The 13,233-nt window shown below is 37.8% G+C and overlaps 1 protein-coding gene across 1 annotated transcript in view; it reads right to left on the reverse strand.

The window, feature by feature from the left end:
• Positions 1-11,511: 11,511 nt before the first annotated feature.
• LOC135726627 (von Willebrand factor D and EGF domain-containing protein) overlaps positions 11,512-13,233 on the reverse strand; it is an 83,445-nt gene continuing 81,723 nt past the window's right edge. The window contains exons 31-32 of the mRNA XM_065244652.1: positions 12,930-13,027; positions 11,512-11,996 (exon numbers count right to left, since the gene is read on the reverse strand). Of these exons, the coding sequence (XP_065100724.1) occupies positions 11,976-11,996; positions 12,930-13,027 (119 nt within the window). The 3' untranslated portion in view covers positions 11,512-11,975. The remainder of the gene's footprint in view (positions 11,997-12,929; positions 13,028-13,233) is intronic.

The raw sequence follows: 13,233 nt of genomic DNA on the forward strand, positions 1-13,233 counted from the left end.
ACAAAACAATATATTTATTTATTTATGTTTGCATTTATTTCTGTGTTTAAGTAATTACTTATTTATTTTTGCATTTATGTATTGATTCATTTATTTATTTATGTATTTATTTATTCCTGTATTTATTTATTTATGCATTTACGTATTTATTAATTTCTTTATTTATATACACTTAAGCCATTTTTCGTCCTCCATATTAGAGAGGAGTATTATATTCTTGCAAAAAGTATTGCAGTGTATCAGATTAATTGGTATGATAACTTGCTTAATCAGATTATGACTCAAACCTATAAAGGCCTATAGGTTTCTATATTGACCACTAGATGGCAGTATTACATCAGTGGCACATTTAAAAGTTGATGCCTTTTAAGGCTTTCAGAAGAATATAAAGTATACAGTTCAGTATGTGTTAATCCTTAAAGCATTTCACTGTAGCATGTAAAAGTCATGAGTAAATAATTGGACCAGAAATATGTATTAGCTCATTTATAAAAAAAAACTCAAACTAGGCATGAGAAAAGAGTCAGTGGTACACATTAAACATAAACTAGTGGCTTGGTGAAGATTACTCGCAGTATCTGGATGTCTGGCGTATGAGCGGTGTGTTATCAGTTTAAGCGGTTGTAATCAGGAATAACAGACCCTAGACTGACCAATCAGAATCAGGTATACTCAGGTATGAGCTGATAACATTATTATTGCAAATACGATCTACATGAACTGAATCCTCATCCTCAACGAGTCACCTGTAACGCAAATATTCGCTCCCATAGGGTCCTTACACCAGCATTACCTGTGATCTTTAAGAGGCCCTGCCACCATGCAGAATAAAGCCATGTCATTGTAATCCTTCGAGAGAGAGAGCTTGTTTTGCTCTGCGCAGGTAAATGATGTGAAAGTCAAAGCCCACTGAATTGTAGCAGGTGTTTTCCAGATAACTATCTTCTTGGAAACAACCAGAGCATGCAACAATTCATTGCTCAAATTTTCATCGAATGCTTCCGCAGCCTCTGAGTTTACGTAGACAATATGATACAGTTTATGACCAGGTTCTGCTTGAAGGGAGGTGAAAGTGAATTAGCATTTTAAAGGCCCAATTTCCTGTAGAGAGAGATTATAAAGCTCTGTGCACACCCACCTTTAAGCACCTGTTTTAAAAACACTGTCGGAAAGAACGTGAATGGATTCCCATATTAGACTTCATCCTGTTTTATTCAGAGCTTTGGGAGTTTTTTTATTGACAATATATCTGTCTATCTAGCTTCCTATCTATCTATCTATCTATCTATCTATCTATCTATCTATCTATCTATCTATCTATCTATCTATCTATCTATCTATCTATCTATCTATCTATCTATCTATCTATCTATCTATCTATCTATCTATCTATCTATCCATCTATCTCTCAGTCTGTCTCATTCATCCATCGTCTTTATTGTATGTCTGTCTGTCTATTTGTCTGTCTGTCTATCTATCTATTTGTCTCGTTCTGTCTATCTATCTATTTGTCTGTCTGTCTTCTGTCTATCTGTGTATGTGTATCTATCTGTCTGTCTAGCTACCTATCTATATGTCTGTCTATTTGTCAGTCTGTCTGTCCATCTATCCGTCTCTGTCTGTCTGTCTGTCAGCATCCATCCATCCATCAACTTTATTGTCTGTCTATTTCTATCTATTTGTCAGTCTGTCTATCTTTATGTCTATGTGTATCTGTCTGTCAGCATCCATCTATCCATTGTCTTTATCATCTGTGTCTATCTGTCTGTCTGTCTATCTATCTTTGTATCTTTGCCTGTCTATCCGTTCGTTCTGTTCTATGTGTATCTATCTGTCTGTTTTTCTGTCTGTCTTCCTATCTGTTTGTCAGTCTGTCTGTCCATCTATATGTTTTGTTTGTCTGTCAGAATCCAGCCATTCATCGTCAGCCATTATTGTCTGTGTCTATCTGTCTGTCTATCTATCTATGTGTCAGTCTGTCTATCTTTCTGTCTATGTGTATCTGTTTGTCAGCATCCATCCATCCATCGTCTTTATCATCTGTGTCTATCTGTTTATCTGTCTGACTATCTATCTGTCTTCTGTCTTTCTGTGTATGTGAATCTTTCTGTCTAGCTACCTATCTATATGTCTGTCTATCTATCTATCTATTTATTTGTCAGTCTGTCTGTCCATCTATTCGTCTCTGTCTGTCTGCCAGCATCCATCCATCCATCCATCCATCCATCCATCCATCCATCCATCATCTTTATCATCTGTCTATTTCTATCAATTTGTCAGTCTGTCTATCTGTCTGTCTATGTGTATCTGTCTGTCTGTCTGTCAGCTTCCATCCATCCATCAACTTTATTGTCTGTCTATTTCTATCTATTTGTCAGTCTGTCTATCTTTCTGTCTATGTGTATCTGTCTGTCAGCATCCATCTATCCATCATCTTTATCGTCTGTGTCTATCTGTCTGTCTATCTATCTTTGTATGTCTGCCTGTCTGTGTGTTCGTCCTGTCTGTCTATGTGTATCTGTCTGCCCCTGTCTTTCTATCTGTTTGTTTGTCAGTCTGTCTATCTTTCTGTCTATGTGTATTTGTCTGTCAGTATCCATCCATCCATCGTCTTTATCATCTGTGTCTGTCTATCTATTTGTCTGTCTTTCTGTCTATCTATCTATTTGTCTGTCTGTCTTCTGTCTATCTGTGTATGTGTATCTATCTGTCTGTCTAGCTACCTATCTATATGTGTGTCTATCTATCTTTTTGTCAGTCTGTCTGTCAGCCAGCCAGCATCCATCCATCATCTTTATCGTCTGTCTATTCCTATCTATTTGACAGTCTGTCTATCTTTATGTCTATGTGTATCTGTCTGTCAGCATCCATCTATCCATTGTCTTTATCATCTGTGTCTATCTGTCTGTCTATCTATCTTTGTATCTTTGCCTGTCTATCCGTTCGTCCTGTTCTATGTGTATCTATCTGTCTGTTTTTCTGTCTGTCTTCCTATCTGTTTGTCAGCCTGTCTGTCCATCTATATGTTTTGTTTGTCTGTCAGAATCCAGCCATTCATCGTCAGCCATTATTGTCTGTGTCTATCTGTCTGTCTATCTATCTATGTGTCAGTCTGTCTATCTTTCTGTCTATGTGTATCTGTTTGTCAGCATCCATCCATCCATCGTCTTTATCATCTGTGTCTATCTGTTTATCTGTCTGACTATCTATCTGTCTTCTGTCTTTCTGTGTATGTGAATCTTTCTGTCTAGCTACCTATCTATATGTCTGTCTATCTATCTATCTATTTATTTGTCAGTCTGTCTGTCCATCTATTCGTCTCTGTCTGTCTGCCAGCATCCATCCATCCATCCATCCATCCATCCATCATCTTTATCATCTGTCTATTTCTATCAATTTGTCAGTCTGTCTATCTGTCTGTCTATGTGTATCTGTCTGTCTGTCTGTCAGCTTCCATCCATCCATCAACTTTATTGTCTGTCTATTTCTATCTATTTGTCAGTCTGTCTATCTTTCTGTCTATGTGTATCTGTCTGTCAGCATCCATCTATCCATCATCTTTATCGTCTGTGTCTATCTGTCTGTCTATCTATCTTTGTATGTCTGCCTGTCTGTGTGTTCGTCCTGTCTGTCTATGTGTATCTGTCTGCCCCTGTCTTTCTATCTGTTTGTTTGTCAGTCTGTCTATCTTTCTGTCTATGTGTATTTGTCTGTCAGTATCCATCCATCCATCGTCTTTATCATCTGTGTCTGTCTATCTATTTGTCTGTCTTTCTGTCTATCTATCTATTTGTCTGTCTGTCTTCTGTCTATCTGTGTATGTGTATCTATCTGTCTGTCTAGCTACCTATCTATATGTGTGTCTATCTATCTTTTTGTCAGTCTGTCTGTCAGCCAGCCAGCATCCATCCATCATCTTTATCGTCTGTCTATTCCTATCTATTTGACAGTCTGTCTATCTTTATGTCTATGTGTATCTGTCTGTCAGCATCCATCTATCCATTGTCTTTATCGTCTGTGTCCATCTGTCTGTCTATCTATCTTTGTATGTCTGCCTGTCTATCCGTTCATCCTGTCTGTCTATCTGTATCTATCTATCTGTTTTTCTGTCTGTCTATCTATCTATGTGTCAGTCTGTCTATCTTTCTGTCTATGTGAATCTGTTTGTCAGAATCCATCCATCCATCATCTTTATCATCTGTGTCTATCTGTTTGTCTGTCTGTCTATCTATCTGTCTTCTGTCTTTCTGTGTATGTGAATCTTTCTGTCTAGCTACCTATCTATATGTCTGTCTATCTATCTATTTATTTGTCAGTCTGTCTGTCCATCTATTCGTCTCTGTCTGTCTGCCAGCATCCATCCATCCATCCATCCATCATCTTTATCATCTGTCTATTTCTATCAATTTGTCAGTCTGTCTATCTGTCTGTCTATGTGTATCTGTCTGTCTGTCTGTCAGCATCCATCCATCCATCAACTTTATTGTCTGTCTATTTCTATCTATTTGTCAGTCTGTCTATCTTTCTGTCTATGTGTATCTGTCTGTCAGCATCCATCTATCCATCATCTTTATCGTCTGTGTCTATCTGTCTGTCTATCTATCTTTGTATGTCTGCCTGTCTGTGTGTTCGTCCTGTCTGTCTATGTGTATCTGTCTGCCCCTGTCTTTCTATCTGTTTGTTTGTCAGTCTGTCTATCTTTCTGTCTATGTGTATCTGTCTGTCAGCATCCATCTATCCATCATCTTTATCGTCTGTGTCTATCTGTCTGTCTATCGATCTTTGTATGTCTGCCTGTCTGTGTGTTCGTCCTGTCTGTCTATGTGTATCTGTCTGTCTGTCTTTCTTTCTTGTTTGTCAGTCTGTCTATCTTTCTGTCTATGTGTATCTGTCTGTCAGTATCCATCCATCCATCGTCTTTATCATCTGTGTCTGTCTATCTATTTGTCTGTCTTTCTGTCTATCTATCTATTTGTCTGTCTGTCTTCTGTCTATCTGTGTATGTGTATCTATCTGTCTGTCTAGCTACCTATCTATATGTGTGTCTATCTATCTTTTTGTCAGTCTGTCTGTCAGCCAGCCAGCATCCATCCATCATCTTTATCGTCTGTCTATTCCTATCTATTTGACAGTCTGTCTATCTTTATGTCTATGTGTATCTGTCTGTCAGCATCCATCTATCCATTGTCTTTATCGTCTGTGTCCATCTGTCTGTCTATCTATCTTTGTATGTCTGCCTGTCTATCCGTTCATCCTGTCTGTCTATCTGTATCTATCTATCTGTTTTTCTGTCTGTCTATCTATCTATGTGTCAGTCTGTCTATCTTTCTGTCTATGTGAATCTGTTTGTCAGAATCCATCCATCCATCATCTTTATCATCTGTGTCTATCTGTTTGTCTGTCTGTCTATCTATCTGTCTTCTGTCTTTCTGTGTATGTGAATCTTTCTGTCTAGCTACCTATCTATATGTCTGTCTATCTATCTATTTATTTGTCAGTCTGTCTGTCCATCTATTCGTCTCTGTCTGTCTGCCAGCATCCATCCATCCATCCATCCATCCATCATCTTTATCATCTGTCTATTTCTATCAATTTGTCAGTCTGTCTATCTGTCTGTCTATGTGTATCTATCTGTCTGTCTGTCAGCATCCATCCATCCATTGTCTTTTTCGTTTGTCTATTTCTATCTATTTGTCAGTCTGTCTATCTTTCTGTCTATGTGTATCTGTCTGTCAGCATCCATCTATCCATCATCTTTATCGTCTGTGTCTATCTGTCTGTCTATCTATCTTTGTATGTCTGCCTGTCTGTGTGTTCGTCCTGTCTGTCTATGTGTATCTATCTGTCTGTCTTTCTTTCTTGTTTGTCAGTCTGTCTATCTTTCTGTCTATGTGTATCTGTCTGTCAGTATCCATCCATCCATCCATCGTCTTTATCATCTGTGTCTGTCTATCTATTTGTCTGTCTTTCTGTCTATCTATCTATTTGTCTGTCTGTCTTCTGTCTATCTGTGTATGTGTATCTATCTGTCTGTCTAGCTAGCTATCTATATGTGTGTCTATCTATCTTTTTGTCAGTCTGTCTGTCAGCCAGCCAGCATCCATCCATCGTCTTTATCGTCTGTCTATTCCTATCTATTTGACAGTCTGTCTATCTTTCTGTCTGTCAGCATCCGTCCATCGTCTTTATCGTCTGTGTCTATCTGTCTGTCTTTCTATCTGTCTGTCTAGCTACCTATCTATATGTCTGTCTAGCTATCTATTTGTCAGTCAGTCTGTCTATCTATCTATCTGTATCTGTCTGTCTGTTTGTCTGTCAGCCAGCATCCATCCATTCATCGTCTTTATCGTCTGTCTATTCCTATCTATTTAACAGTCTGTCTATCTTTCTGTCTGTCAGCATCCATCCGTCCATCGTCTTCATCGTCTGTGTCTATCTGTCTGTCTATCTATCTGTCTGTCTAGCTACCTATCTATATGTCTGTCTATCTATCTATATTTATCAGTCAATCTGTCTATCTATCTGTATCTGTCTGTCTGTCTGTCTGTCAGCCAGCATCCATCAATTCATCATCTTTATCGTCTGTCTTTTTCTATCTATTTGTCAACCTGTCTATCTTTTTGTCTATCTCTGTCTGTCTGCCTGTCTGTCCGTTCGTCCTGTCTGTCAATGTGTATCTATTTGTCTGTTTTTCTGTCTGTCCAGTGTCCATCTATCCGTTCTGTTTGTCTGTCAGAATCAAGCCATTCATCGTCTTTATTGTCTGTGTCTATCTGTCTGTCTGTCTGTCTATCTATCTATTTGCCAGTCTGTCTATCTTTCTGTCTATGTGTATCTGTCTGTCAGAATCCACCCATCCATCCATCATCTTTATCGTCTGTGTCCATCTGTCTGTCTATCTATCTTTGTATGTCTGACTGCCCGTCTGTCTGTTCGTCCTGTCTGTCTATGTGTATCTAACGGTTTGTTTTTCTGTCTGTCTTTCTATCTGTTTGTCAGTCTGTTTGTCCATCTATCCGTCTCTGTCTGTCTGTCAGCTTCCATCCATCATCTTTAGTGTCTATCTGTCTGTCTGTCATGTCTGTCTGTGTCTGCCTGTCCATCCTGTCTATGTTTATCTGTCTGTCTGTCTGTCCATCATGTCTGTATATGTGTATCTGTCAGTTTGTCTGTCCATCTATCTGTCTCTGTCTTCTCTCTTTGTCTGTCTGTCTATCTATTTGCAAGTTTGTCTATCTTTCCTGTCTGTCTAATGTGTATCTGTCTGTCTATGTTTATCTGTCAGTTTGTCTGTCTATCCATCTGTCTGTCTGTGTATGTGTATCTATCTAGCTGTCTATTTATCCATCTACCTGTCTGTCCACCTGTCTTCTGATATCTGTATGATGAGACACTCTCGTAACTCTGTTGGAGAGGTTTCATGAGAGTAACCCCAAGTGCCCTTGCTAACCACTAAAGGCATCTAATTGGAGCCGAGGGGCCGGAAGCGCTGAGGGGGAACCGAGATTTCTCAAGAAAGAAGTTTTTAGAGAGAATCTCTACAAGGAAAGAAAAATAAATACACTGCAGTCTTGGACCACTCTCCTTCAGATACCTTCATGTTTGAACCTCACGGATGAAGGGGAAAAAGTGATGGGTTTCTGGGAGATATGGTTTGTTCTGAGTCATCACGCTCGAAGGATCTGAGCTATGGCCAGAAAACCGCTCTTCTTTCTTTAATCTCCTGTCAGTGCAGTGGCCTTCAGAGATTGCATGGACTGTAGGATTTCTATTCTACAAGCAGATACATTTGTACATGAGTCTCTTAAACTCTTCTTATCATGTCCCTGTGAAACAGCAAATCACAATCACTTCCTTAGTAATATTTGATGTTAAGTTATGTATTTTAATATCAATTTGCTGTGTGGATTATAAAGTGCCTGAAGTTTATAAGAAATAGTTTACGAAAATGTAAACCTACGCCATTATCTACTTAACTTTTTATTCATGACTTTCTGTAAAACACAAGGACAGTGTGCAAAGTCATCTTTTAATAAGCAACAAAACCGACCAAAATAACTCTACATATTTTATTTTTAAAGTCATGCATTAGTTATAAATGCTAATATCACTTTATTCTCTAAACTTTTTTCTTTTTTATTGCAACATAATGTCTGTATACAGTAAGATGATGCATTTTGCATGCATGTATATATTTCTTTAGCACCTGCCAAATTAATCATTGTCTATAAAAAAAAATCAATATTAATAAAGCTCAGGTAAAACTAAAAGCCTCTAACATGAACTCTAAACAAGCTAAACATTTATTTCAAATGCATTTTTTAGCATTAACTGGACGAATCCCAGGAGGTCTCATTATAACACGTTGGGTGTAAATCACGGCTTGACAAAAAGATGCTAGAAAGCTGTCAGCGGTCTCCTCACCGTGGTTAACACATCCGAACATGTGTTAAATAACAACACAGATGAAGAAGAACTCAAATTTATGTGGCGTATGCTAAAAGAAATCTTGACATATCTCTGATGATTAACGTAATATCACCATATTGCATAACGTAGTTTCATCCAAGCTATGTAGTGTCTATTACATTTGTTTGTTAAAGCAATAAGCCAGGAGAGGCAACATTGCGTCTATTGCGTTAATGTTAAATTTACCAGCTGTGCAGTCACATGTGTGTGTTTGTCGATATTCAAATATGACTGAGAAACTTTTTGTTTACACATTGACAACTTTCATATTGGCTGCTCTTAAAATAAATTAATATTGTTATTGCCTTTATAATAATGTGCGATTGGATGCTTAAACAATAAGACTATAAATTCTGTACCTAAGGTCACATTTATATAAGACAGGTATACAAGATACAAAGAAAGATTGTGTGTCGCATCTCATCTTGCTCTGTCGATTAATCTTAAAATGAAATACTGTAACTCTATGGCTGAAGTCCCAAGTCAGTATTTAACTAAAGTCGATGGAGTCTGAAGTAATCCAGGTTTCCTTGTTTCCTATAATCACAGTTTTCAGATTCTGGCTCTGTGGAGTTTCACACCACCTGTGGTGAAAAGATACATACCGAGTCTGACAGTGAGATGACGAAACCCTTTGCCATATCGTCTTAGCAGGAGGTGCGAGACAGGAAACTACGCCTCTTTTTTGAAACACAAGCATTCACGCAGACAGATGCGTTTGTAAGTTGCTTAAAGTCGTGAACTTGTTGCGTAAGTAAAAGTGAAGGGATTTTTAAAGAAATCTTAGTCTGACTTCATATCTAAAAGTTTAAGGGTTGGATATTCTGATATACACTCACCTAAAGGATTATTAGGAACACCATACTAATACTGTGTTTGACCCCCTTTCGCCTTCAGAATTCTACGTGGCATTGATTCAATAAGGTGCTGAAAGCATTCTTTAAAAATGTTGGCCCATATTGATAGGATAGCATCTTGTAGTTGATGGAGATTTGTGGGATACACATCCAGGGCACGAAGCTCCCGTTCCACCACATCCCAAAGATGCTCTATTGGGTTGAGATCTGGTGACTGTGGGGGCCATTTTAGTACAGTGAACTCATTGTCATGTTCAAGAAAACAATTTGAAATGATGAGCTTTGTGACATGGTGCATTATCCTGCTGGAAGTAGCCATCAGAGGATGTGTACATGGTGGTCATAAAGGGATGGACATGGTCAGAAACAATGCTCAGGTTGGCCATGGCATTTAAACGATGCCCAATTGGCACTAAGGGGCCTTAAGTGTGCCAAGAAAACACTCCCCACACCATTACACCACCACCACCAGCCTGCACAGTGGTAACATGGCTTTCATGTTTGGATTCATGTTCTCATTCTGTTTACGCCAAATTCTGACTCTACCATCTGAATGTCTTAACAGAAATCGAGACTCATCAGACCAGGCAACATTTTTCCAGTTTTCAACTGTCCAATTTTGGTGAGTTTATGCAAATTGTAGCCTCTTTTTCCTATTTGTAGTGGAGATGAGTGTTGTAGCTTTGAGTGGCAGCCCATCCGCTTCAAGGTTGTGCGTGTTGTGGCTTCACAAATGCTTTGCTGCATACCTCGGTTTTAACAAGTGGTTATTTCTATCAATGTTGCTCTTCTATCAGCTTGAATCAGCTAGAACCCCCTTATAAAGTACAGATACTTAAAAAAAGGTACTTCTGTAAAGGAAACATATTTGAGTACTTTACACCTCTGCAAATTTGGCTGTTCAAAATTCTGATTTAAAGTTATAGTTCAATAAAGAAAGTGTCATCATTTACTCACCTTCATGTTGTTTTAAACCTGTAACTCATTAAGTACGCTTACATGCACAGTCTTACACCGATTATGCCAAATAAAATGACCGTGCGATGTCATGTCAACGTACATTATACGTACGCGTATAGCTTAAGACAGATTTCCCATCAGCTTTTTGAGTGAATATATTAACTATAGGCGGTGACGTCACTGAGAAAGGTGCCTGCGAGAAACCTGATAAATGTAAAAGCAGTTTTCTGCAAAGCTGGTTTATTGATTGCATGTAAACGCATGAAAACATGTTTCTAGAATAAGTAGATTTTTGATAGTTATCTGCTTATTCTGTGCATGTAAATGCACTCAGTGACTTTCATAGTATAAAAAATTTTTTATTTAAATATCTTCTTTGTATTAACAAAGATAACAAAAACCTGGTTATAACAACATGAGGGTGAGTAATTTTTTAAATCTCTTTAAAATAATGCACATAAATGATTATACAGGTTACAAAATAAACATCCAAACAAACAAGAAACTCATATAACCTATAAATTAAACTCTGATTGGCTTCCTTTCAACCCTTTCAAAACAAAAATCTACCAAACGTGAATTGTTTGTCCTCTGTGTTAAACAACAGCGAGCTTGTTTATTGTCCCGGTCTCTTTATTTTAGCGTATCTCAGGTAATCGTATACGAACAGCTGGGTTGTTAGCTATGCATGAACGAGTCTATCTGCAGCTGACTCATTAATGGCCGCCGTCAATGTCCGTTAATTAGCAGATACGCTTGTTTGTGTTGTCACAAAGATGTCTGTTTATATTTGCCAGCCGATCGGCGACAAAACTGCAGCCGCCGCAAGCTCCGTGAGGTGTGACACAAACACCGTGTTTACGGGTTTTAAACACATTCCAGTCACATAAAAGGGGACGTCCTGAGAGAAATAAAGTGTGGCGGAGTTTCAAATCACATAGTTGGGGGGAAGATAGCAGAGGATGGCAAATTGTCAGCAGCTTGGGTTGAATAAGGAAGATCTGTCCTTAAATGTGAAAAAGATTACTGTTTATAAAGATTCAATTTTTAGATGAAAATATTAAAGTGTACAAAGATCAAATCTGCAATTTTATGTTGGTTCAATAAAAAAAGTTACCTGTTTGCCTTATAATTTTGAGTTTATTCAAATTAAAAATATAAGTTGACTAAAAAGGTTGCGTAAAAGTTGTTATTATAAATTATAATAATTAATAATTTTTTTTTAGGCTTTTTAAAGTTGAACCAACTTTTTTATAGTGTAGGTCATTGATGCCCTTAAAGAAACACTGCATTAAAATGATTTTAAAACAGGTTTTCTTGATGTCTGCCCGCATGTTTGATTGGTCAAACAAATGGTTCGCCCCGCCCTAAAATGACTTCATTGGCTACTATAATGTTGGCTAATCAAATGTTGCTTATAAATAAACAAAAAATTATCATAAAAAATAAAAATAATCATAAACTGGCAAGAACATGAATTAAAATACACAACCATTTATTTTGTCCCGCATTGTTTTCACATATTTAATAAAGTTTAAAAAGTACAAAAAAAACATTATATTATACCATATACATAAATTAATGTCTTCATATATGATATTTACAAATTGTAACAGATATTGTAACCCTGTCAGGTTAATAAGTAGTAAAATTCGAGCCCAGTGTCCTCAGATTTTTCACATCGATTCCTCATCCTTTCTGGACAGGTAGCTGTAATAAAATACAAAAATAGTGAATTTTATTTATTTTTGGGTTGTGTTTTTTAACCTTTTAACCTGCTGACCTCATACACAAAAATAAATAAAAAATTCAACCCAGCTCTGGGTCAAAATGGGACCAACCCAGCCAACGGGTTAAACTAACCCAGATAATATATATTTTTGATGCAACAGTGGGTTAAAACAACTCAGCGTAGGATAAATTTCAACTCATTAGGTTAGGGTTCATCCTTTGTAAACCCCAAAAAACTCGGTGTAGCACTAACGCCGCATTCACATGGGGCGTCAGCGTTAACGCTTAACGGAAGGCTTGTCTGAAGCGTGGCCAACAGCCAATCACAGTGGCCGCTACACATGCTCTGTTCTTCCATAAACATAATTGGCTGACTCTGCCTAGGTTATTTGCATAAGGTGATCTGATTGGCTGACGCACGCGTTGCCGCTTGAAAAGTTGAGAAATGTTGAACTTCTGCCGCGAGCAACGGCACTAACGCGGCGCCGATGGATCCACAATTCAGTTCGGCAACGCATGACATCACCCATTAAAAGTAAATGGGAACGATTAACGCTGACGCCCCGTTTGAATGCGCCGTAAGTAATGTCGAAACGCCACTCCGTGTAGTTTGATTCAACTTTTCTATCTAAATTATGGGAGCAAACGCAAAAAAGATCTTCTTAAATCTTTCTGAAACATAGTTGAATACTTTTCCTGTTCTTCAGGCTATTGCTTTATGAGTATATTCATGCAGAATGCTGATACAATGTCTGGCTTCAATGCAGAGCTATTTAAATTTTATACGTTGCAGCATCTAGCGGTGAATTTTATAAGGTCACTGCGGCATCACCTGCAAAACTTGAGGCTACGATTAACGTATTTTAAAATGTGTGTAATAAAGTTTGGAAATACCAGAGTGGTTGTTTTTACCTTTCTAGAGCACAAAGATCCCAAGTATCCGGCTCTGCATGCGCACACGTTGGGTCGGACACATCGACTTCCATACAGACACCTCTGCTCACAGATAGCTAGGAAACATAACGCATTAGTAAACAAAACAGAAACCATTCGCCTCAGTGCATGCTACAGGGTTCCCACGGGTCCTTGAAATCCTTGAAAGTTTGTGAATCTGGGGAAAAAATTCAAGGCTCTGGAAAGTTTTTGAAAATAAACATACATTGAAAGTGCTTGAATCTATTTTATGCAAGAAGTTTTCTGGAAAAAATCCATATTA

The sequence above is a fragment of the Paramisgurnus dabryanus genome, chromosome 24, assembly GCF_030506205.2.
Source record: "Paramisgurnus dabryanus chromosome 24, PD_genome_1.1, whole genome shotgun sequence".
NCBI lineage: Eukaryota > Metazoa > Chordata > Actinopteri > Cypriniformes > Cobitidae > Paramisgurnus > Paramisgurnus dabryanus.